The following is a 26,217-nucleotide window of genomic DNA, read 5'->3' as shown; positions in this document are numbered from 1 at the left end:
GTGTAAAACTACCAGCCCATTACTGATGGGGTCTCACAAAACACAAAGCACATAAGCCTTTTCTCTGTGTGAAGGGGAAGAGTATGAACAATCTGTGTGACTGTGTGATGACCACAAGTCTGGGTTCCAGAAATCTGGGCCATGCAGAAATCACCAAGTCTCCAAGAGCCAGTGACAAGATTATAGTACGCAAGTGGGGGGAGCACCAGAGCAGATGAGGAAGGTGGTGTTGGTGACAGCCTTGCAGGAGAACCACAGAGTCCCACCACCTAGATGTCCCTCTTGGCCCCTGGCTGCCGGGGTCCTCACCTCTCTTGCAGTCAACCTGAAATCCACATAGACCCTGCAATCTGTTGTCTTTCTTCTGTCCTCTGTCTTTCTCTTTCTCACCTTCCCTCACCTCTTTTACATAACCAGTTGACACCAGCCTGCTGTATTCATTCCACACCTCCCAGGAACACCGGGTCTGCTGTAAACCTGCCTCCAAGCCCTGGGTGCAGAGCAATTCACGAGCTCTACCCTTGACTTCCATGCTTCAGTAAAGGAAAAGGAAGCTTCTGTGCCTGCCACGGGGTACAATTCCCATGCCACCCTCCAGTACCCAGGGATGAGGGAGCTTTGGCTGTGCTGGGTCAGCAGATTGGAGCACAGCCGGATTATGCCAGATACTCTGCCCTGCTACGCAGCCCTAGCACTGCCATTCTAACTCGTTCTCCTTACCCTTAGGCTTTGGTCTTTGGCTTCTCTGTTTTCTGAGGCTGAACTGCAAGAATTGCATGTTCCATCCACATTTCCGCCATGCTCTCCTCCATCCTTTGTACTGAATCATTATTAACGGTCCATTCTTATCAAAGCAGAATAAGACTTTGCCACTTGGGGGCCATTAAGACCAAAGCCTTATTGCCTGTATGACCCTGGAAGGCATTTGAGTTTGTGGCTGAATAACAAAGATCTGAAAAATCAATAAAGGAAGACTGGTTCATTTTATGATAAGGAGAGGGAGTCTACGAACACACACAAGGGAAAGTAAATAGGATAGGGTTGCGGTCCACTTGTCTGAGACAATGTAATGGCTAAGGACCTACCTCTATGCAGAGTCTCCTGGAGATTAAAATTTACTATAAAAATTTAATGGTTGTGAAAATCTTATGTAAGCAAAACCTTTTTTACCATGTATTTTTATTTCAGTCATTTTTAGTTTGTGCTAGTAATGACAGATTGCTAGACAGGGCATTAGTTGAATTCTGTAAAACAGGTTTTAAACCAGAAGGTGAACTGAGGCAAATCACTGATAAGTAGCTGTGACTCTCCCCATAAGAACTTCCACTGAAAGGATACTTACCTACAGCTAATTCTTTTAATTCTCAAAAAAGACCCTTTAAAGTATTAAACTCTAATATTATCTACATTTTACTGAGGAAGAAGCTGGGAGATTAGTGAGAAGAGATACAGCTTGCAAATTGGAAAAAAACCAGCTGGAATCCAGATCTCTCTGGGCTCAAACTCAACTGTATAATATTCTCTGCTGCTTCTTCATGTGTAGATAATGTCAGAGTTCATGAAAGAGTTAAAAAAAAAAGTAGATTTGCTCTATAGCATTGAATTTAGGATTGCAATAATTGTTGATTTGCACAGCACTCAAGAAAACATAATGTAATGTGCATTCGTGCTACTACTCTGTTTATAACTCCTTTGAAAGAATTCTCTATGAATATCAATTGCTGAACTGCTTGTCTTTTAAAATTTGAATGAATAGTTTTAATTTTTAATAAGTTTATTTATACCTTTCTAAAATAGCATACTTTAGGTTTTCTGACTTTCCTGGTCTCTGAATATTTTTTTTCTAGGGTCAACGTCTTTTTGAAAAGTTGCTTCAACTGACTTCACAAAATATCGAAATCAAGCTAGTGAGTGATGTGACCGCGGACTCAAAGGTATTAGAAGCCTTGAGATCAAAGGGTAAGGCCAAGGTCGCTGTGCTACTCTAGCCCTGGGGGGGGGGGGGGGGAGGGCGGTCTGTGAGGACATCTCTCATTGTACTTAAAATAATATGTGATTTCTTTATGGTCAGCACATTGCACAAAGTTCACTTTTTATTTCTCCTTTGAAAAACAGCCTGATTAAAGCCTTTAAACGAGAGAACTAATTAATCAATTCTACCGGGAGATTTTAAATATTGTTGTTGGATATTAGTTTATGCAAAATAATCTACTGGCCGTTAAATGATAATTAACTAGAAAGAAGAATCTTTCCCTGTCTGAACACTTCCGTGATGTGATTAAAGACCCACTTCTCTTTCGAACAAACATTGGATTTCTGTTTTTCTCTTGCCCTTCAAATGGAAATCCTCCTCATGCTCCATCTTCTTTAAAATAATATAGTCAGATGTAGGCATCTATGAAACTCAGCCTAATTCCACAGAGAACATCATTCTTAGGTCATTTTGCAACTTGTTTCAAAATCCCATGGAGATCAGGCATCCTGAGGAAATAGCTTCTTCATTTTGCTGTGTCTTCACTAACTGAACTGTCCCTTCCAAATAGTTTTCATGGATTTATCAAAATTTTGGCCCTGAACTTACTATTAGAGTTGTACACCTCTGAACAGAAATGGCAGGTATGAGCCAGTGAAAATGCTTGAGCTGCCTGGTGTGACAGCTCCAGGTGTCACACCACCAGGTGTCATGTCTGGTGGTAACATGACAGCATTGCATCTCACGTGTGTGCTGTTTAAACATGCTGGACAGTTTTGCTTGTTATCTTCCCCAGATTAAGTGAAAACACCTTCTGAAAAATGTCCAGGGCTATGAAGTGAAAGGTGAGCACAGGTGGTCTTTCCTTCTGCAGAAGAAAAATCAGAAGCGATAAAGTCTATGGAAAGACATAAATACACAGAAGACATAAGCATGGTTGGGCACACGTGTATTATTTTTTAGACACTTAAGAAAATCAAGGTAACTTACAAGATACTGTTAGGTCTGAAAAGCTTCACTGTGCTACCTGACCACGGGATAATATTTTTGAAAAACTAGAAAATATGTAGTTCAGTGGATTAACACAAATCAGAAACATATTATTACTTTTTCTGTTTAAAACATGTGAGATTGGATTCCCACTATCTGAAAATCCATTGGCTGACACATTTTTAGGAATAGATTACTTCTGGCTAACTCTGGGTGCCTCTATTTGTTGATAAATTTCCCGTGGTGTCTTCTTACACACACATACACACACACACCACTTATGCACACACATCTCATTTACATGCACGTATACCACATACACACACACCCCCAACATCTTTCACTTAAAACTAATAAAGTTTTGCATTTCAGCTCAACTTCAATTACAACAATTAGAAAAAAACCAACTATGCAGAACTAAAGCATATGTCTGGTGCTGCTGAACATTTGGCACCTGAGACAAGGAATCGCTATTAATGAATTTATGGGTAAAGTCCTTGCCTACAGTTCTAGGGCAAATTATGAATTAAAGTTTTGTTACAGTCATCACTTCTCACAAAGAAGGAAGTGTTTGAATTTCACAAGCAAGCATTATATATTACTACAACTTAGACTCTTTAGTGTGTGATAGGCGTTCTTGTCAAGGCAAAACAAATGATTTCCCTTTACAATTAGAGAGTAATGAACAGGACCCTAATTTCTCATATCCATTCCCCGTGGGCCCCTGGTGGGCCCATCTGGCTTCTGTTACTGCACATATATACATACAGCACCACATATATTCATCATAGCAACTGTATCTCTCTACTCTCCTCCTTTGGCAGAGGTCTATTATATAATAACAGTGCATTTTAGAAATATTTGTTATGGAACCATTTTATTTAATTAATTTTTATGGAATTCTTTTAAATCTGTGTTGGAATACCTGTCTTTAGGGTTATCTTTTAATTTTTTTATGGAGAGATCCTGGTCTTCTGGTAGAGTTCCAGGAAGGTTTGGCCAGAAATAGTTCACAAACGACAGATAAGCATGAAACTAGCCATGAGCAACTTCAGCTGTGAGTCTGAAGTCACTGGAAATAGAAGCTGGTCACATACACGGTGGGAAGGGGTGAGTGAGGTTTCCCCAGGAAATTGTGAGGATTTAGTGCAGGTTTGGGTCCAAAGAGGACAAGGCTGGCCCGCCAGGCCTCAGAGCCCTTCCTGGAGGTGGGGACATCCCTGCCACTCACTGTTGCTCCTGCTGCCCACCCAAGGCCTCTCCTCTCTTCCACATAACTCAGATGTCAGAAAGGTCACCTCCCTTACAAACGCCTCACACTGTGGCCCAAAGATGGGGTGCTTTTGAAATCCTGTGCTCAAGAAGTCCATGAACTCAGGGGCAGATATCATTCCAGAGAAGACTGCCTGTCAATTCAAACATTTATGCCATTGACTGACCTTCACCACTTGTCCCCTATAAGGATGTAAATGCAGCACGTTGGCTTAGCTGAGTTGCTTACTCTTCTCCCTTCCAGCAACAACCCCTTATTACCTGGTTTCCCACCTACCTCCTCCTGTGTACCTCCACAGCAGAGAATACGCTCTCTCTGATTTGTAGACAGTGCCCCATAAATTGTTTTTCTTAGAAATCAACTTGGTTTCCAAATCTGGAGGCCTTCGGATGCCTTCACAGGTTTGGTTTTGGGATTTTATCAGCTCCCAGTTGTCTTGGCCAGAGGATTAGTCTGCAAGTGATGTGTTCACAGCTGAACAGGCACCATATGAGAAGTGGCTTCTCGCTGCCTCACAGGCAAGCTGGTGTGATGTGGGACTGTCACCAAGTCCTGCTTCTTCCTCCATACCCGCCTTCTCATGGGGAGTGCCACTGGCTGCCCACAGTGGCTCAGGATGACAGTACCATCCTTTCCCTGTTCTTGTCTCCTAGCAGGTGCCTTGGAAGTCCCACCTCATGAACTACATGATGGTAATACCTCAGAAATGCTGTTTTATGCTATTTGAATACTTGATTTCTGGCTGTGTCTTTTAGTCCTAAACAAGATATTATTTCTCAGTCATGCTACTGTGTTTTTCTAAGGCTTTATTTTTGGGAGCACTTTTAGGTTTATGACAACATTGAGAGGAAAGTGTGGAGATTACCCAGTACTCTCTGCCTCAACACCTGTACAGCCTCCCCCATCATCAACATCACTCACCAGAGGGAGGCATGTGTTACCAAGGATGAGTGTGCATTGACACTTCATCATCATCCAGATTCCAGTTTACCTTGGGATTTACCTTTGGTGTTATACATTCTCTGGGTTTGGACACCTAGGCAGTGACATATATCTATCATTATAACATTGTACAGAGTATTTTCATGGCCCTAAAGATCCTCTGTCCTCTTCCTATCCATTTTCTGACCTACTATGTTTTTAAGCCTTATACTCGATTATTGTTGCAATGGAGTTTCTAATTAAGAAGAATTTCTTTTTTATTTGTCTTTCAAAACCATAGCGATTCAGTGTACTTTCTATAATATGATGAAAATATTTATCCCAGTAGCCTACCCAAAATGAAGAATAAGATAATGTTAAACTAGAAAATATAAATTTCCTTTTGGGAAAAAATCCCAGGCTTTTACTTGTTCACTGTTGGATGATAACTCTTTAATATAATGATTCATGAGATAAAAGTCAGAAAGGATTAAAATCAGTGATTGAGAAATAAACTCCACACTAATTAAAAAAAAAAAAAAAAGAAAAGTCCTTGAAACCATTCAGAATCTGAATGTCCTTTTCAGTCTCATTCATACTAATTTCTGTTGTTGGCTTTCTAGATATCTGAACAATTGCTGTGATTTCCCAAATACAGCATGCTTTTCTGGGTCTCTGTTTCCTAACACATACTTTTCCTTGTACTTGAAATGGCCTGTCTCCCTCCTTGTCAATTTGTAAGCTCCTATTGATCTCTCAAGGTTCATATTAAGCCTCACTCATAACATTGCCTTCAAACTTCCTTTCTTTTCCGCAGTTGGTCTTACCATTTTCTTTTACTCCATTGTTCACTCATTCATTCAACAGCCACTCTTTGAACACCTGATAGATGCCAGAAAGCTAGGCTTTAAGGCTAGAAAACTGACCAACGCCTGAGCCTTCCCTTGACTTCAGAGTTTACAGTTTGCTTGAGCAGACTGACATTAGTGAAATAAAATTATCAAGGGATTCTTGAAACACCTACACAGAGTCCAATTTTTCTGAATCACTTTTTGTGTCTGAGTCATGGATGCCTGTGCTTTTCACCCAACACTGTCTCTTGCACCATCAAGATGGTGGTGGTATTCTAACTTTAGAAAAAGATGCTCTACTATTGTCTCTTTTCTCTGAACATACTTCCATTCTGCCTGTTTCTGAACCTTACCAGAAAATGTCAAAGGAAGATGTTCTAACAGTAACCAGGCCTCACAATCCTTCCTCAAAGAGTCCTTAAATGGTTTGTTGACTGAATATTGAGAAACTGCAGGAGCCCTGTCATGCCACCAGGAATAACAGCCAAGACCTGAAGTGACAGCTCTGTCACAACTGCCACCCTGTCTATGGCAATCATAAGATGCATCCCAATGTCAGAGTTGTTAAAATGTAAAAGCTGCATGTTTTAGAATCAGTGACATATGGTAATGAGGGTTACTTTAAAATTCAGCAGTAAATTTAAAGATTCAACTTAGAAGCACTTGGCTTTAATATTTAAATTAAATTAAAACCAATCATTCCTAATACTGCACTGAGGGAGGTAGATTCTAAATCACACCTCATAACAGAGCTACTTTGTAGTGTAGTAACCATCTCTGAATAGAAATTCAGAGAAGCCAGGCTCTGCTGGTTCTTAAGAAAGATATTTCCTAAGAAATATGGGGATATTTGTATCAGAACTCTTGATGGAGAGTGCATTTGGTGATAGGAAATATTCCCATCCGAATGAATAAACAAATGAAAGAAAAACCCTACTATGTTACCTGGAATGGGAAAGAAGTTGTGCAAACCAGATTTTTATATGAAAGTTCTGTGGAAAAATAATATACTGAAATCAGAAGCCCAAAATACACTGAAGAAGAGACATACTCCTGGGGTAGATAAAGAAGAAATCAGAAACCGTATTCCAAGGTATACTGCATGATGAAATTGCAACCCAAATGAAAAGAGAAGAGGTCATCCTTTAAAAACTTGGTGTTGAAAAGGAGAGGAATCTAAAACACTCATAATTTGTTGGTTAAATTGTCACTGGATGCTTCTTAGACTTTCTTCATTGCTGGTGGTCGGTCCAGCTATGCAACAAAAAGGAATTCATCCTAGAGCTTGGGGGACCTCCAAATGGACCTGCACACTGTGATCCTCTCTTCTGATGGTGTGGCTTACTGTAGGCTTAGGCCTCTTAGCCCAGTCCTGGCTCAGCTGGAGTTTCAAGCTCTCAGTCTGTTAGAATCAAACCTTCCTTCCTCTCTATCCCTTCTTTCGTGCATGTACAGACATAAGGGGGATCAAGCCTTGAGCTTAGACCATGCTGTCTATAGCTGCTTGTGATGTCTTTAAGGAGCTGATAACAGAACTATTGTATGGAGTTGTATTTTGTTTAGCTAAAGCATTAAGATGTCAAGAATTTCTTTCCCCTTTGGCTTCTTTGTGTTTTTTTTTATTTATTTTTTCATTTTTAAGTTTAAATTCAATTAGCCGATATATAGTACATCATTAGTTTCACAGGTAGTGTTCAATAATTTATTAGTTGTATATAACACCCAGTGTTCATCATATAATGTGACCTCCTTAATGCCCAACACCCAATTATGCCATCCCCCCATCCGTCCTTTTCCTTTGGCTTCTTCAGATAGATGGGTGTATGGATGGATCGATAAGAGATAGGTAGACAGATTTTCGAATTGTAGTCATCACATTAATGTGTCAAGAATTTCTTTCTTCTTTGATTTCTTTAGATATATAGATAGATAAGTAGATGAAAACATAGATGGATGGTTGGATGAATGGATGATTAGACAGAACTTCAAATCATCTGTGAGATTTAAAAATTAAAGTTCTAGGTTTCTCAATCTTTTATCAATATTTTCATTTCTGTTACTCTTTGTGAAGGCAAAAAAGTGTGTCCTTTGCGTGGACTTTTGGCCTTGGTGTTGGCCCTCGGCCCCCCATCTCCCCTCATATTCTCCTTTTGTGAATAAAGTCATACATTTGCTGGGTAACTGACTCAAATGGAGTGCGGTTTAAGTAGAGCTAACCTCTGTGGTCCCTCGTTACCACTGAATACCAGCCAGGTGAACTAATTGGAGCCTTACCCATGTTGGTGAATAGACAAGAGCAACAGGATCCTAATGAGCACTCATCTTCAGCTCATCTTGGCTTCCTATCCACAAAGCACTGAACAAAGAGTAAATATTTAATTGACATTTTCTGTGACTAAGTCTTATTCATTTAAGTCAGAATTTTAATATTTGAAAGAAGCCTAAGCTCTTTCACTCATAACAACAGCACTTTTTTAATAGAACATCAGTTATATTTTATTTCTGTGTAGTTGTTTAATAACCTCTTTTAGAATAAGAAATAAAAATAGCAGTTAAACGTATTAAACACAATCATTTCTGCTTTTCAAAAGTGTTCAAATTTGGAGTCAGCAAGTTTTACTATTATAACTAGTCTCATAAAACTCTAAAATATTTCTTGTGAAAGAAAATATGGCTCTAACCAAGAGAAAATACCTCCATTTCAGATTTATAGGCACATGAAATGTAGAGGTGGTTTCAGATCAGAAGGGTAGCAAATAACTTTGATGTTACATTCGCTTTCCTTAATTCTTGATTTTAATTTTGAATGATCTGTTCAAATTATTAGGAAAAAACGATTACCACAAAATAGTCTAATAGTTGATAAAGCTCCATCTGGGTGATTCTAATTACTTTTCTCTTTTTTTTTAAGATTTCATTTACTTATTCATGAGAGACAGAGAGAGAGAGAGAGAGAGAGAGAGAGAGAGAGGCAGAGACACAAGCAGAGAGAGAAGCAGGCTCCATGCAGGGAGCCCGATGTGTGAGTGGATCCTGGAACTCTGGGATCACTCCCCAAGCCGAAGGCAAACGCTCAACCGCTGAGCCTCCCAGGCGTCCCTCTAATTACATTTCTAGTGCTGTGAATGCTAGTAGCTATGGAGAAGTTACCAGAACTAATAGGAATCAAGTCTCCACATTTTAAATACTACACAAGCAGTACATGTTTCTTATCACTCATCAGTATGTTCATAAATTCTTCATAATGCAGAGCTTGACCCATAGCAAAAAAATAGGCAAAGATTTCTATTTGTCAGTGAAAACTTTCTTTTTTGTCTCCAGATTTATTGAGCTGTAATTGACAAATATAATTGTATATAAAGTGTACAATATAATGTTTTGATATACATACTTCCATGAGATGATTACCACAGTCAAGTTAATGAACACATCAATCACCTCACACAGTTACTTAGATTTTTCCTTCTTGTGGTGAGAACACTTAAGACCTATTCTCGTGGCAAATTTCAAGTATAAAATACAATAGCAACTACAGTCACCATGCTGTGAACTTACTCCTTTTGTGACTAAAAGCCTTTACCTCTGACTAGCATCCCCCCATCTTCCCCATCCCGACCCCTGGTAGCTGTGATTCTACCCTCTGTTTTTGTGACTTTGACTTAAAAAAAATTTTTTTTAGATCCCACATGTGAGATAACACAGTATTTTTGTCTTCGTCTGGTTTATTTCACTTAGAATAGTGCCTTCTAGGTTCATCTATGTTTTTGCATATATCAAGATCTCCTTCCTTGTCACAGATGAATAATATTTCTGTGTGTGTGTGTGTGTGTGTGTCTACACATCACATATTTATCTATTCATCCACTGACAGACAGATAGCTTCCATATCTTCACTATTGTGAGTAATCCAGCAGTGAACATGGGCATCCTTATCTCTTTGAAACACTCATTTTGCTTCTTTTGGGCATATACTAGGACGTGGGACTAGCTGGATCATACAGTAATTCTTTTTTTAAATTTTTTTTTAGGGATCTCCATGATGTTTTCCACAGGGACTGCACTAGTTTACAACAGTGTGAAAGGGTTCCGTTTTTTTTCACATCAGTGCCGACACTTGTTATTTCTTGTCTTTTTGATAAAAGGCATTCTAACAGGTGTCTGGTGATATCTCCTTGTGGTTTTGATTTACACTTCCCTGATAATTAGTGATGTTAAGAACCTTTTCAGTGTACCTGTTGGTCATCTGTATGTAGAAAAAATGTCTATTCGGGTCTTTGTCCTTTTTTTAAAATAGGTTGTTTTTTCGTAGTTGAGTTGAATAAGATCTTTATGTATGTTTACATATTAGCCTCTTACCAGATAGGTGGTTTGCAAATATTTTCTGCCATTCTGTAGGTTGTCTTTTCGTTTTGTTGATTCTTTCCTTTGCTACACAGAGCTTTTTAGTTTGATGTAGTCCCACTTGATTATTTTGCTTTTGTTCCCTTGGTTTTTGGTATCATATCCAAAATATTGTTGCCCAGACCAGTGTCCAGGAGGTTTTCTTCCCTATATTTTCTTCCTGGAGTTTTATGGTTACACTGAAGTCTTTAATCCATTTTAATTTTTGAGTTCTATAAGCTAAGATAGTGGTTCAATTTCATTCTCTTGATAATACTCTATTTTTAATTATTATATTTTTTTGGCTACATTATTAAAAAGGAGGGACTGCTGTGTTCATTCTGTCAAAATCTAAAGTGATCCTTGCTGTTGCTTATTCGAATTCAAGAAAACTACACATTCACATTAGTAACCTGTATTGTTATTCTCACAATCATGGATTAGGCTGATTAAAACCTAATGGGAATATACATTCCTAAATCTGAGAATAGGGGCATGTGTAAATTTTAAATTTAATACAAGGTGCCCCAATTTCCAAGTTACAGATTTTACACGGTGATTTTTTGAACTGCTTGCTCCAAATAAGTGTAGCATAATTTGGGAATTTTATGCTTGTGAAGGCTTTTTTACTTTGGTCTTATGGATTTATAATTTTCCCCAAATCTAACTCTACAAGTAGGTATGGTTATATGTGTTAATGTAAGGTTGTATGGGTTAATCTAAGGTAACAGGTATATTTTAATAATTTCCCCCAGAGTAAACTTTATATTATTCTGGCTTTTATCCCCACTGTTTGAGAGGTTGCCATTATTAAAAATAAGGTGTTTTGTTTTCTAAGTGAAGGACTGTCCTGGGGACTCTCATGAGGGTAGGGTTCTTTGGGCTCTGGCCCAGACAAAAGTCAAGGTGCCTTTGCTGTCACCCGGGCATACTTTCCATCAGGCTCTACTCTGTTTTCACACCTTCTCAAAGTGGATGCCACTTAAGCTCATGCTTGAGTGCCTTTGTTCTACTCTATTCATTGCAAGGATTTCTGTCTTCTACATTTCTTTGCAGAATACCAAATAATTTGGCAGCAAGGCAGGAACTTCTTCAGACACATTATGCTTTAGTGATCATTAACATAATAATAAGTACAGCATTTAGGAGCACATACTTTTGTGTTATTTAGACTTGTGCTAAAATTCTGGACCTGTCAGTTGTGGGATGCAATTGTGGGCAACTTACTCTGACCCCCAGTGTCTTTTTCAGTAAAATGAGGATAATAATAACTCTGAGGGTTATGAGAATTCGATTAAGTAATGTGTAAAAAGCTTCTGGTGCAGGTACCTGACTCTAATAAACTGTTAATAAGTGACCTCTACTTACAGCCACCATATCTTAGCTGAGTGTGTTATTTTGTGTTCCATCTGTCCAGATTGAATTCATTTCTGCCCCTAAAGCACACACCCAGCCCTGTGGTTTTCAATGAAAAGAAGTCCTGGTTCTAAACACAGTAAAAATCATCTTTGGGAATGCAGCTGGTTCATTTGCCTTTACGGTTTTGCACTAACTCTAGCTGGCTTCAGTTTGTGATAAGGATTTTCCAGCTGGCAACACCAATGCCACTCCATCTGTATTTTCCATCACTGTTCTAAGATCCACCCAGATTAGGTTGCAATTCAATGTGTTTAAACTTTCAGAGGGGTTCATCTGGCACATAGAATATAGTATGTCATCTATTTGCTCTAAAATGTAGGATCTTGGGCTAGAGGTCTATTTTTATCCTTAATACATAAGAATTTTGGCAGGCATGGCATTTTTAAGGGAAATTATATGCATATTCAGCCGTGTGACATTATAGAAGTAAGAAGAATTTTATCTGTTCAATCTAGTGATGACTTTATGCATTTCTAGCCTAGTGATACAGAATTTGGAGAGGGTGTCCTTTAAGAGGAAAACAGGTATACATATAGATAAAGGAATAAATAAAAATGTTCCTGAGAGCCTTGTGATTCCTGGGGGCCCCGTGACCATTATTTTTTAGCAACTAGTTTCCTGTTTGGGGGTGCCTGTGAAACTGTGTGGGGCCTTCACACATCCATGCTCTGAAGGAGACTATGAGCTGGCTCACTTCTTTGGTCTGCTACCAACTGACTTTGACCTGAAAGCAGCCACATAGGAGGAGTCGCTGTATGCATTAGTGAGTGCATAGTAGGTTTCCTACTTCTGGGACTTTGTGTCTGTTTTCAAGTTCACTATGCTAATTATACCTGCTTTTGAAATCATTGCCAAAAAAGCTAATGTGAATTAAGATGTAAAACTCTTTGTCTTGTTTTCAGCACACTGTTCAGCACAAACTTACACAATTTCCTAGAACTTCTATACCCTAATTCTTCTCCATCATTTTTTACCCCCTTTTTTTGAAACTACCTTTTCCCATGACTTGGTGATTCTACTAATTTTCTCTTCCCTCATCCACAGTAGGTTTTTGCACATATTCACAGTTTTCTTCAGGTCTTCCAACCAAATCTTTCCTTCTTCCCAAGATCCCGTGTCTCTCTGTAATTACATTCTGCCTTTTAGAAACATGCTCAAGTCAACTGGGGGAAAGAAGACGAATCCAGGACATGACCCCATAGAAGCCCCTCTGCCTGCTGCCCTCCCCCCTTCTCCCCTTCTCTCCATGTTCCTTTATGCATTCTGTCTGTCTCTCGTCTTCACCCCCATGCAGTCCACCAGTCTGGCTTCTGCCCCTGTTCCACAGAATCTCCCTTGACAAGAAACTCACTGGAGATACTTAGACCTTAAATTGCATGACCTTTCTGCAGTTCTGACCACCAGGCACCACTCTTTGCTCTTCCTTGGAACAGTGTGGTCCCTTGGTTTTCATGGCCCCATTCACTCTGCACTTCCCTCCTGTCTCAGGTTCTTCCTCCTCAGTCTCCTCTGCTGATTTTCAGTACTCTGTTCAGTTTGGCCTCCTCTCTTCTCCGACCTCTCTCTTCCCACTTTGCACACCCCATGCTGATTGCTCTTGAGCCTGCAGCCCCATTCGTCACCCACACACTGATGGGCTACACATGGTATCTTCTGAGCCCCAGGCTCGTGATATGTAATACCAAACTTAGTATTTCTACTTGGGTATTCTTGAAATTCTTCAGAAAGGACTCATCCAAGATTAAGTTGCTGCCACACCCCTTTCCTGCCTTCAATGTTCTTGTTCCTTTATGTTGTATTCCAGAAAGTGGCATGACCATCCTTCCACCGGTCCTGAAAGTAGCCCTAGGGTGATCCTCAACTCCTCTCCTTCCCTAACTCTAAAACCAACTGGACTGCAGTTCTCACATATACACAATCACAGCATTTCTGGAAATGGATCCCTTTTCCCTGTCTACCACCTCCACTTAGCTTAGGCTATTATTGTTTACCTCTGGAATGATCACCGTAGACATGCTAATGGTTTTTCCGGCCTCCAATCTTCCTATTTACTCTCCTCCACATAGAATTGTTAAAAAAGGAGCACTTGGGTGGCTCAGTGGTTGAGCGTCTGCCTTGAGCTCAGGTCCTGATCCCGGAGTCCTGGGATCCAGTCCCACATTGGGCTCCCCACAGGGAGCCTGCTTCTCCTTTTGCCCATGTCTCTGCCTCTCTCTGTGTGTCTCTCATGAATAAATAAATAAAATATTAAAAAAAAAGAATTGTTAAAAGATAAACTGAAGCATAGTAACAATTTTAAGATTTTATTTGAGCAAAAATTGTAAATCAGGCAGAGGAAACCCAGAAATGGTTAGCAGCACTCTGCAGACAGGAGCCAAGACTTGTACAGAAAAGAAGCCAAAGCAAAGAAGGGAAATTATTTGATTTGTTGTAGCTTAAAACCTACTTGTCTATTTGTGTTTAGTTTTCCCTAGGTGTCAATTTCTTAAACACGAGGCATTTACAGGCTTGAGTTTTGGTTTGCTCATGTAGACTGCCATGGCATTAGAGTCACCTCAGTCATATGGCATCCTTGTGTAATCTATTTAACAGCATCATGGCCCTAAAAATCAGCAAATTCCTCCTGCCTTTCTTTGCCTTAACATTTGTTGGTGGCTGGCTATCACCTGTAGTAACATGTTCCAACAGGGCTCATATGCCATCGATGGTGTGTTAGATGATTTTAGGTCTTCCTGGATTTTTAAAATGTATCCTTTAACATGTGTTGGGATAAAATAACTAGCACATTAGACCTATTATTTTATGGATATGAAATGCTTAGGGCATAGCTACATTAAAAAAATAATAACAATTAAATTTTATTTAAATGTAATTAAGTAAATAATAGCTCAGGTGAGAGACAGTCTTGGTTAAAAAAGAAAATCTAAATTCAAAAAACAGCTGGGAAAAGACATTCCAAACCCTTCATCAGGGTTTCTCCAAAGGCCTATCCCATAGGCCTCCAGTCTGAGTCATGCCCATTCCTGTTAGCTCCCAGGGCATTCACCACACTGCCAGGTCCCTTTCTACTTCTAGATGTCACCCCCAGTGAGGGCAAGATGGAGACTTGATGCCCGTGTAGACAATAAATCAATGTTTTTGGATAAACAGCCCAGGCTTTGGCTGTGGGGACCATCACATAGCACAGCTTTCAGATTTTCCAGATTTCAGATTAAGTCTTGAATTTCTTATTCTATTTTTTTCTGTGGAAGAGACTAGGCATTGTGGTAAGTTGCTAAATTTAAAATCAGAAGATTTAGAAGAGACTGAACAATTTTGTCTGACGTGATAAAAAGACCTGGAGGGGATAAGAGGAAGACTGTCTTGGTTAAAAGAACTGTATTAAAAAGGAATTTCCTTATATTCAGAGCTAATGATGATTCTCAAATGTTATGTTAATTAGTAAATGATGGTACAAGCATTTTGAAAATATAAAATGCTATAAAAATGCAAATTTCTATAGAAATTTACATAGTGCCTTTCTTCTGCTAGGAAACAGTAAAATGGCATTTGAAGGGCAATTTGAACATTTTGGTGTGCATTTCTGTTCTTTTAATAAGCTCTGGATGGAAATCAGATAAAGGAACATTATTTTTTATGTTCTTTTTCTCATGGTCATTTGCCCAGTTGGAGGGTAGGGAGGGATTCCTCATACCTAGAAGAGCATGTGTGGTTTGCTGAAATTTTCCATGTTCTTCATCTCCTCTCTGGCCAATTTACCCAATTTACCCAATTGCTTACTCTAAGCCAATTTACCCAAACAGGCAAAGGCATTATGTGATTTCCTTCTCAACAAAAAGTTGAGAAGACTACCTTGCCTGTAGGGTTTGTGGACTATTTTTTAGCTCTCCTTGGAAGAGGATTTGAGGATGTGCAGAGAAACATGATCTTGTCAAATTATTAAGGAAACTAATAAATTATGGTTCCCCTTTAAAAAAGGGTAGATGCAAAAGAAGTATATAACAAAATGTAAAATAACTAATAAATGTAAAGTAACTACATAACAATCACATAACTATATAGAACCAAAATAATAGTGTAATAAGTGCTTTGTTAATTGTAACAACTTGAGAAACAACAGCAAGACCAGAGGTGCTGGGTGTCATTGTGGGATTGGTGCCATTGCCTCACCAGAGACAGGACTCACCTGGGATGGGGTCTTGCTGTGGCCAACCCATTTTTCTCCAGACCTCAGCCCCAGTGGCTGCTCAGAGTTCGGTTCACAAAGATGATGTGCAAATATGTGCACTGCAGCATAGTTCATGAAATTAGAAACAGATCAGGTGAATAAACAATGGGACATACATATGATGGAATCTTCTAAAAATCATGTTGAGGACAAAGAACAACTGACCTTGGTAAAACAGTGAGAATATAATTCTAAGTGGAAAACAACAGTCTACAAAACAGAAATTACAGTATTGTTTCATTTTCAGTCAAGGATAATCTGATATTATACACGTGAAAAAAATCTATTCAAGTATTGATGCGGGTCACCTGTGAGTGGTGGGATTACAGGTGATTTTGATTGGGGGTATGGAGTGAAGGCTAAATGCTCAGATTCTGTGATGGGAATATGTTCCTGGCTCTGCCACTTGGGTACCTTCTGTGAATTACTTAATCCCTTAAAACCCATCTCCTGACTTTGACAATGGGCTAATGATAGTAACTACTGTGTAGGGTTGTTCTGAACATTGATGAGATAATCTGTATAAGGCATTTTACCTAGTACTGGCATGCAAAGGTATGGATAAACATTTTTCCAAAAAATTCAGCACATTTTCTGAAGGAAGAAACATTGTCAAGGAAGGGAGGGAAGGAGGGAGGTAAGAAGAGGGGGAGTTAGTTTACTCTGTAGATGCTGCCCTGACAGACAAGCCCGCAGGGGTGATGGGTGTGCTCTGCTTCGCCGCGACAGATGCTTAGCAAGAAGCAAGTGGCCTAAAGAACTGCTCCCTCTCCCCTGCCCTGTCCCCACCCTCTAGTCTCTCAGGGAAATTCTCTCATTTATAAACTATAGGGCTTCTTAGCTGAAAATGCCAACACTTTATAAATATTGGATGAGAATGAGTTAAGGCTACAAATTGGGGCTCTTCCCTGTGCGTCTGAGGAGGAGGCAGCAGAGGGGGGATGTAACTCATCCTGACAGGGTTGGTAATGGGTCTGTGCTTTCCCATGAAGCCAGGCTTACTTTTCCCCAAGGAACTCTCCACACGGAGCCCCTCACACGTGCTGAGCTGGCATCCCCTCACTAGAGGCTGTTCCAGTCAACAAAGAGGCTGAAGAAGGAATCTAATTATTCACAGAGCAAAGCTGATGAGATGGCAGATGCCAACCTGGGTACGTGGAGAGTCTGTGCTGCTGTGTTCCCGTAAGTGAGTTTCCTGTAATTATGCCTGAGGAAAAATTGTTCAGGCTGCAGTTTGGGGAAGGCATTATGGAAAGAGCTTCCGTAGCACCTTTACTCTACATTTAGTTTCCTTGAGTGCCAATTATGCTTATCTTTCAAATTAACCTTCTCTAAAAACTTTTTTTTTTTTTCCTAATCCACACAAGTCCTAGAATAATCAGTGATGACAAAACTTGTTCATAAGCTGACTGGAGTTTCATGTGATTTGTTTAAGATTGTATAATAACTCAGTGACATTTGGGAATTAATATGGGGTTAATTAAGTTTCTGAGTTCCATTTGAGTTTCTGAGTTTGGTATTCATATTATTCTGACTTGGAAATTTAGCTAGAGTTTTACTTTCTAATTGGCTATACTGAGATCACACTTGGGAAAAGACATCTTTGTTCAGGAGGGTTCGTGGCTCAGAAGTTTAGATGCATCCAATAGGTGGTTGACCACCTACTGAGACATAATGAGAAGTTGAGATCTTGACACCTACAATCTTGAAATAACCATGAACTATGCAGATATTCCAGTAGACATTCTCCTGAAAGAAGAACACTCTTTCTTTCTTTCTTTTTTTTTTTTTTTTGAAGCTTTTATTTATTTATTCATGAGAGACACAGAGAGAGAGGCAGAGGGAGAAGCAGGCTCCGTGCAGGGAGCCTGACATGGGACTCATCCCTGGTCTCCGGGATCAGGCCCTGGGCTGAAGGTGGTGCTAAACCGCTGAGCCACTCGGGCTGCCCAGTGACACTCTTTCAACTGACCTTACTCCCTGATGGCAGGTGGAAGTCACACCCTGCTCATACTCCTTTCTCCGTGGTCTCTAAGCCTGTGATTCTGTGAGAGACTTCTGTGCATCTGTACTCATTTACAGTCAACACTTGACTGAGTGGCTCTGTTTCTTTACAAAGTGTTATTTATTAGGGAGTGAGGTGGGGAGCAGAGGCAGAGAGAGAATCTCAAGCAGACTCCCCACTGAGCGTGGAGTCCAACATAGGGCTCAATCCCAGGGCCCTGAGATCAAGACCTAAGCCAAAATCAGGAGTTAGGCACTCAACCAACTGATTCCTCCAGGAGCCCCTGAGTGACTCCATTCTTACTAGCTCCAGCACCCAGTGACTTTTTCCTGTGCCTCAATTCCTGTCAGTTTCTAATCTGTGTCCCATATGCCATAATTCAGCTTTACTAGACACTGCTTTGTTTTGTCTTCTAGTTTTCCCTGCATGTCTCCTGTTCCCATGATCAGGGGCCATATCTGATCCATCAGGATCACCTCTGCCACAACACGACTACTTTGGGGCAGTGAAGCACCTGCTGCTGGAGCTGTAGGGGTACATCATCAGCCTACAGTGTAGCTCAGGGGGGCAGATGCAGTGTGTCTCCTGATTTCCCATGCTGTCATAAAAAATAGGCATTTTCTGCATCGCAGGACAAACCCACTGTGACTGACACACCACATCAGGTGGTACATGTATATATTTCATCCCAAATGAAAAATATATTCACTCCAAATTTGTTGTGAGACTAGGAAGATGGTCCAGAAAACCTGGTTGCTTCGAGACATAGAGAAGAGCTGCCCCTGTGCCTCCTAAGTCCCATTACAACCAGGACATGGAAAGACTAGAGGCGATTCCAAAAAGTCAAGTCATGCTTTTCAGGAACATCATTATTCGTTTTACAATCCAAGAAGTACATGGGACGTGAATAGATATGATATTACAGTGTTTCAGGTTAAAAAGCAAAAGCTCTATAGAAAAATGTTAGGAAGTGCAAAGTCACTCTTCAGTCAGTGATGCCTCAGGTGGAGAAGGATGCCCAAGAGCTCTGATATGTGGCCCCCCCCCTTTTGATTTCATGGGCATCAGAGAGCCCTCCATCTGTGGAAGGTCCAGAATGGATGGGAGCTGGCCCAGGAAGACTTCCAAAGCCCATGTTCCCCTTTGATCATCCCTACCACAGTACCCTGAACAAGAAGACACTTGGCTGGTTGGATTCAATTGAATTCCCTGCTCTGTACCCACAACTACCAATGCACACTAAGTGTTTACGGACTTGAGTTTCCAGACAAGATGGATTTTAGCTCTCTTAAATGGAGAGTAACCGCCTCTGGTAATAAATGTCTCTTCCTGAATTATTCATTTCTTTGCCCTCTGGTTCAGCTCTAAGCTCTTCCCAGTCTATTCCTCCTGTCTTCATGGCTGCAGTTAAAATCCGCCTTGTTTTAACTGTTCTTTAGGAGAAACTGAGAATGTCATTTACTCTGGATTCCAGAAAGAAGCTTTACTTGTTCTAGGCCCCTTCTCTGACTGACTTGGTCCCAGACTCCCTTTAAACCTGCCTGAAGTATCCACCCTGCCCCTAACCACCACCCAGCCGCCCCCTGTCCAGTCTTTACAATCTCAGAAGTCAGCAGCAGGCACCTGGCCTGTATGTTCAATGCGTGCCAGGCCACGGTATGCACAGCAAGCTGTCTGTTTGGCAGCCTGGGATGCCTCCTTTCCTCTTTTTCAGTTACAGGACTCCGGTTACTTTGGTCAAATTCCCTAAGAAGCCATTTTTGTCACAATTATGTTGATTCTTGCTGGGTGAAGGAATGGGGAATGAGCTTTTATGATGCTAAAAAGAAAGGGTCTGTAATGAAAACCTGCATGTAATTCCCAAGACCTGGGTTCAGGAATCCACTAAGGACTTGCTGAAAAATCTCCAGATTAGGGATCATAATAAGGCTTACTAAAAGTCCTGTCACATTAGCCATAAAAAAATAAATAAATAAAAGATGTTTTGAGCACATTTGCAGTATAGTTGGAGTTAAGAATAATAGTTGCAACTAGCAATCAGGTATTTTAGGTACTTGTCCTCTCACTTAACCGCCCCCCTCCCCCAAGCATCCCTAAGAAATAAATGTTAGTATTATTTCCATTACACAGGAAATAGGCACTGAAAGGTGAATCATGTGCCTATAGTCCCATTGTAATTAAAGATATCTGTTGTGCTAATTTTTGGCACAGTGCTACATGCATGGGATTTTAGTCAATATTATCACATCTTTGTAAATTGTACATTTAGCAGAGACCTTAGAAAATGAGAACATCTATCCTCTTCAGTTTAGCTCCTCTGCTTCCTAAATGAAATGAAATGAAAAAAATTAAATGAAATTAAGTGAAAAAAATCTGAGAAATTATTGTAGTATTTCTATACATAAAATAAAACTATTTTAGGTGCATCTGGGTGGCTCAGTCGGTTAAACATCTGCCTTCAGCTCAGGTCATGATCCCAGGGTCCTGGGATCAAGCCCTGAGTTGGGGTCCCTGCTCGGCGGGGAGCCAGCTTCTCCCTCTCTCTCTCCTGCTCCCCTATTTGTGCTCTCTTTCTCTCTCTTTCTGTCAAATAAATAAATAAGATCTTTTTAAAAAGTATCTGCTTTGGGATTTGGTATCTGCTTTGGGATTTGGCAAAGCATGGCTGGTTCTTCTCAGCAAGACTGCTGAAGAATAAGGCCTGGCACGGTTCCTGATCCTTGGTAAAGGTGTACGTTGTGATGAAATAAGATAGACTCAGGTTTTGGTTCTAACTCTAGCACCTGGAGTAAGTTGCCTTCCCAGTCATTCATCTGCCTGTTCATCCTGTTAACAAATACTCACTGTACTCTTACAGTGTGCCAGTGATGAAGCAGTGATAGAAATGACTAGATCTGATTGGGACCTTTAAAAGCTCCTTCTGGCTATTGGGGGAGAAGGGATTGGAGAATCAAGACAGGGAAACTAGTCAGTAGGGCTGTTGGGTTTCCCCTAGGCAGGAGATAAAAGTGGCCTTGGCTAGGAAAAGTAGAAAGAAATGAGCATATTCAAAAATATATTTTGGAGATGGGGTGCTTGGGTAGTGCAGCAGGCTAAGCATCTGACTCTTGATTTCAGCCGAGGTCATGATTTCAGGATTGTGAGATTGAGCCCCATAGGGCTCCACACAGAGTGTAGAGTCTGCTTAGGATTTCCTGTCTCCTTCTCCCTCTGCCACCCCCCATGTGCACACTTGTGCACACTATCAGGAAAAAAAAAAAAAAAAAAATATATATATATATATATATATATATATATATATATATATATATATATTAGAACTGACAGACCTTGATTATGTGTTCCTGGGCAGATGGGTTGGGGGAAAGAGATAAATCAAGGATAACCCCCAGGATTTTAGTCTGAGCAACTGAATGAAGGGAGTTATCATTTGCTGAGATGGAAAGGATAATGGAGAATCAGGCTTAGCATCTGGAGGAGATAAAGAGCTCTGCTGTGGGCATAGCAAACTCTGTTTTGTGCTTATTAAGTATGCAAGTAGATTAACTTAAATCTGACTTCTCCTAGGAATCTAAAGTTCCTCTTTTCTGAGGAGGAGAGAAGGAGCTATTGGATCTGACAGCAGAGTTCTTTGATGAATTTAACAAGAGAAGCAGCATCCATATTGAAATGGATTGATAGGAGGTTAGGTTGGTTAGGTAAAGAGGTAGAAACAAATATTGATAACTCATTCCAAACATTCTGCTTTAAGTGGAGATGTAGCTATAGGGGGAGATAGATACCAAACTTATTAGAGAGAGAAAAAAAAAGGATAGTTTATAGGACTTAATGTTCATCAGAGATTTGTGATCATAATTTTATTTTATTTTTATTTATTTTTTTCCTAGAGAGGGAGTTAGGGGACAGAGTGAAAGAAAGAGAGAGAATCCCAAGTAGGCTCCAGGCCCAGCACAGAGTCTGACATGGGGCTCAATCTCAAAACCCTGAGATCATGACTTGAGCCAAAACCAAGAGTCAAACACTCAACCGACCGAGCTCCCCAGGCACCACTGTGATCATAATTTTAAATTCAAAGGGATAACTGTGATGAGATTTTCTCCCATAACCTTTAGCTGGAAGGATAGGAGAGCAGAAAGTTGAACTCCTCTGGGTTGAGATTTTACCAGGAAAATGTTACAGAGGGAGAGAGATGACCATGAAACATAAACTTGATAAAGAGGAAGTCACTACAAGAGGTGTGTGATGGACAGTGAAGAAGTGGTAAGGTCAGTACTTTGGAAATCTCAGTGAGGTCAAGAAGGGGCATGATGCAAGTGAGCTGGAGGAGAGGAAATTCAGAGTTCAGAAACTAGGAGTCTTAAAATCACAATTTCCAATGTACAGTTACTGGTAATAAGAACTAGACTGTGATGGGAGTGGGTTACTAAAGAGAAAAGGAGAGAAAATCAGTGGCCATGTGAGGGCAGAGTAGCTAAGGGGCTAGTGTGTTGAGTGAGTTCTCCTTGTCTTTGATGTTGGTGGAATCAGTGACAATCATGCAGGAGAGGAGATGAAGAATAGAGAAGGCAGTTAACTAGAGTCTTTACAGATCTAGGAGGTTGACAAAGTATATCAACAAGCACTAGAGTTGGGGGATAGAGCTAAATGTCATGGATTTCAGGACAGCTTGGGACTATGAAAGATGAAGAAAAAGTAGTTTGGAAGTGACAAATGGGAGTGAGGAGAATACTTACCTAACTTTATAATTCTGAAGTACTAGGAGTACAAGAGATAAGACAGTTTCCCAGGAAAGAGTCTACAGATGGATTAATGGCCTCAGAATCACTGAGAAGGACTTCGATGGAATGGCTTATTTCAGACTGAGCCTTCCACAGAAGACTAGAAAAGCTAGATAAAATACAGTCAAACAAAAGAAAACTATTTAAATCTATCAGAGAGCAATTAAAGCCTCATCTCCTTGCGGGGCCTAGATCTGACACATGGAGAACTTGTTAGGATGAGCCTGGTATTCACTGCCAATTTTTCTTTGGAGACATTTGTCACTTATATCTCAGGGATATAAGTGCTCAGGTCAGGCAGAAAGCAGAGGCCTTAACTTTGCTAGTGAATCCCTGGACTGGGGAGACAAAAACTGGAATTTATCTGCACAAAGCCCATTATGCAGTCAGAAATTACCAGGCATGCCAAGGCACAGGAACAAATTCTGAGAGCCAAGAGAAGTAAGTTATTAGAAACAAGTCTGCAGAGATCCAGATACTGGATAGGGACTTTGACATCACTCTAATTAGTGTGTTTAAGGAAATAGATAACATGGTGGAGATTTTCACCAAGGAACTAGAATCTATGTAAAAAAAAAATCAACTGGGAATTCTGGAACTGAGAAATAGGGAAGCTATAAAGTAGAATTCAATAGAAAGGTTTAAATGCAGATTAGATACACAGAAGGGGAGGTCAATGGATTGATAGTAGAATGTATCTGTAGAGGTAAATCACAGAGAAGAAAAGGATGGAGAACACAGGAAAGAGCTTAAGAAGCATAGGAAACATGGTTAAGAAATCTAACAGTGTGGCTGGCTTTGAAGAACTATGAAGAAGAGGAAACGATAGGAAGCAATATGTTTATAACCTTTCCAAAATAAACAAAAAGCACCAAGGTAATGTACAAAACCAAGAAGGAGAAATACAAAGAGAAGCATACATAACCATAGCATAGAAAAACCGATGGAAACCAAAGATAAAGAGGAAAAGCTTTTTAAAACACCAGGAGCAAAAGATGTATTATATCCAAAGGAACAGCAGTGAAACAGATAATTGACTTTTCAGCAGAATTTACCAAACCCAGAAGACAATGACATGGCATCTGGAAAGATCTGGAAGAAAATATTTGCTGACTTGATATTCTGTGCCCTGTAACTATGACCTTCAAAACTGAAGACAAAATTAAGATATTTTCATACAGTCCCAAACTGAGAGAATTTATTGGCAGAGGTTCATTTTCATTTTTTAAAAGCCACTAATAAGTGAATTTTTTAGTTGGAAGGAAACTGATTTTAGATGTATGCAAAGTTAGGAAGGGAGGAATGAAAAGTTTGGGAAAAAGTAAATAAGTGGGCAAGTATAAATGAATATTGACCACACAGAACAATAGTAGTAATGTCTTCTGGGATTGAAAATGCATACAGAATTAAAACAGCACAAAAAGCAAGAAGGAGTAAATGTAGTTAAAACATGTAAGGTCTTTACATCATCCAGGATATTGCAAAAATACCAATTTTGGGTGATCTATAGTAATTCAGGAATACAGTTTACTGTATTACTAAATGAACTGGTTGGATAAATTGAAAACTAAGTGCAAGATAATATTTTAAATCCAAGTATATTAGTAATTATATTAAATATAAAATACTATAAGTATATTAGTAATTATATTAAATATATTAAAATTAAATTATATTAAATATAAATATAAAATAAATTAAATATTTAATTATATTAAATATAAATTCTCTTACTAAAAGACAAAGCTAGCTTATCCAGCTGGATTAAAAAGATATATACTGCTTATAAGATTGACTTTCTATATTAGGACACAGAAAGTTTGACACAACAGTGTACTAATCTGTGTTGGTGGGAATGTGAACTGGTGCAGCCACTCTGGAAAACTGTGGAGGTTCCTCAAAGAGTTAAAAATAGACCTGCCCTACGACCCAGCAATTGCACTGCTGGGGATTTACCCCAAAGATACAGATGCAGTGAAACGCCGGGACACCTGCACCCTGATGTTTCTAGCAGCCATGTCCACAATAGCCAAACTGTGGAAGGAGCCACAATATCCTTTGATAGATGAGTGGATAAAGAAGATGTGGTCTATGTATACAATGGAATATTACTCAGCCATTAGGAACGACAAATACCCACCATTTGCTTCGACGTGGATGGAACTAGAGGGTATTATACTGAGTGAAGTAAGTCAATCAGAGAAGGACAAACATTATATGGTCTCATTCATTTGGGGAATATAAAAAATAGTGAAAGGGAATAAAGGGGAAAGGAGAAAAAATGAGTGGGAAATATCAGAAAGGGAGACAGAACATGAGAGACTCCTAACTCTGGGAAACGAACTGGGGGGGGGGGTGTAAGGGGAGGTGGGCAGGGGGTGGGGATGACTGGGTGACGGGCACTGAGGGGGGCACTTGATGGGATGAGCACTGGGTGTTATTCTATATGTTGGCAAATTGAACACCAATAAAAAATAAATTTATAAATAAAAAAATCACAATAATAACTAAGATAAGGGAAATTTAATATAAAGAATTATTCACCTCTGATTCAGAAGTGATTCTAAGGTATAAGACAACTCAGTATGTTATCCTGGGGGTGAGGGAGAATATCTAAGGCTGGGGTTCAGATGCACTGAAGAGTATATGGATCTTCTGCAACACTGGATAGAGAAGTTCTGACTGGTTTGTCTATAGTTACTGGGCAAGTAAAAAGCAGCCCTCCAGAGTGCAGGCAGTCTGCAATTGGTGCCTAGGTGTGTTGGCCTGCAGAGGGAATGGGGGCTGATGATGACTCTCCTTTGTGGAGGGTTGCCGGGAAAAATACAAGACACCCATAGTGTACAGTATAGTGTGTATCCCAACTATTGTGTAGGATATACTTATACTAAAAAAAATTATTTGTTGTTTATTAGAAATTCAAATTTAACTGGGAGTCTTGTTTTGCTTTGCTCTTCTAAATCTTTCAGGTAGGATTGTAGGATGTAGGCAGCCGGCTATACAGGTGAACCACAGCAGATCACCAGGCACACAAGTAAGCAGAGGAACTGGGGGCTTTGAGGCAGGTGGGAACTCGGGCATTATGTTCATGTGGCTGGAAGATCACTGAGGGACCTATGTATGTATATGTTCTATGTATATGGCTGGGGCGGAACACCACCAGTGTCCTCACATCCACACCACTGTGGCACCTTGTAGCAGTTAGAAACAGCACAAGAGCCTTTCCCTCTTGCATGGTCCCTCCAGCACCACTACTATGAAAGCTTACCCTCCTCCCCACTGTGTAGGAGAAATTCTTAAAGGAACTCCCTCCATTATCATTGAGCAGGTTTTGAAAGATGAATTTGGAGCTAAGAGCCAATAAATTGATAACCATGCATGAAACCTTATTATTTCCCCC

General features: G+C 40.0%; 1 protein-coding gene and 1 long non-coding RNA gene across 7 annotated transcripts in view; one reads left to right on the top strand and one right to left on the bottom strand.

Moving 5' to 3' along the window:
• PLD5 (phospholipase D family member 5) overlaps positions 1-26,217 on the top strand; it is a 408,683-nt gene that overhangs the window by 228,225 nt on the left and 154,241 nt on the right. For all 4 annotated transcript variants that reach the window (XM_035719400.2, XM_035719401.2, XM_035719403.2 and 1 more), the window contains one exon: positions 1,848-1,959. In XM_035719400.2, the coding sequence (XP_035575293.1) occupies positions 1,848-1,959 (112 nt within the window). The remainder of the gene's footprint in view (positions 1-1,847; positions 1,960-26,217) is intronic.
• LOC118355339 (uncharacterized) overlaps positions 2,035-26,217 on the bottom strand; it is a 50,926-nt gene continuing 26,743 nt past the window's right edge. For 2 of the 3 annotated variants that reach the window (XR_007411954.1, XR_007411957.1), the window contains exons 6-9: positions 20,316-20,363; positions 15,993-16,093; positions 8,282-8,363; positions 7,724-8,001 (exon numbers count right to left, since the gene is read on the bottom strand). This is a non-coding gene — a long non-coding RNA (uncharacterized LOC118355339). Of the gene's footprint in view, positions 2,871-7,723; positions 8,002-8,281; positions 8,364-15,992; positions 16,094-20,315; positions 20,364-26,217 lie in introns of those variants that run through there. The other variant, XR_007411955.1, reaches the window with a different exon arrangement.

This window comes from Canis lupus, chromosome 7 (genome assembly GCF_003254725.2).
Source record: "Canis lupus dingo isolate Sandy chromosome 7, ASM325472v2, whole genome shotgun sequence".
NCBI lineage: Eukaryota > Metazoa > Chordata > Mammalia > Carnivora > Canidae > Canis > Canis lupus.
This window is presented reverse-complemented; position numbering and strand designations above follow the sequence as displayed.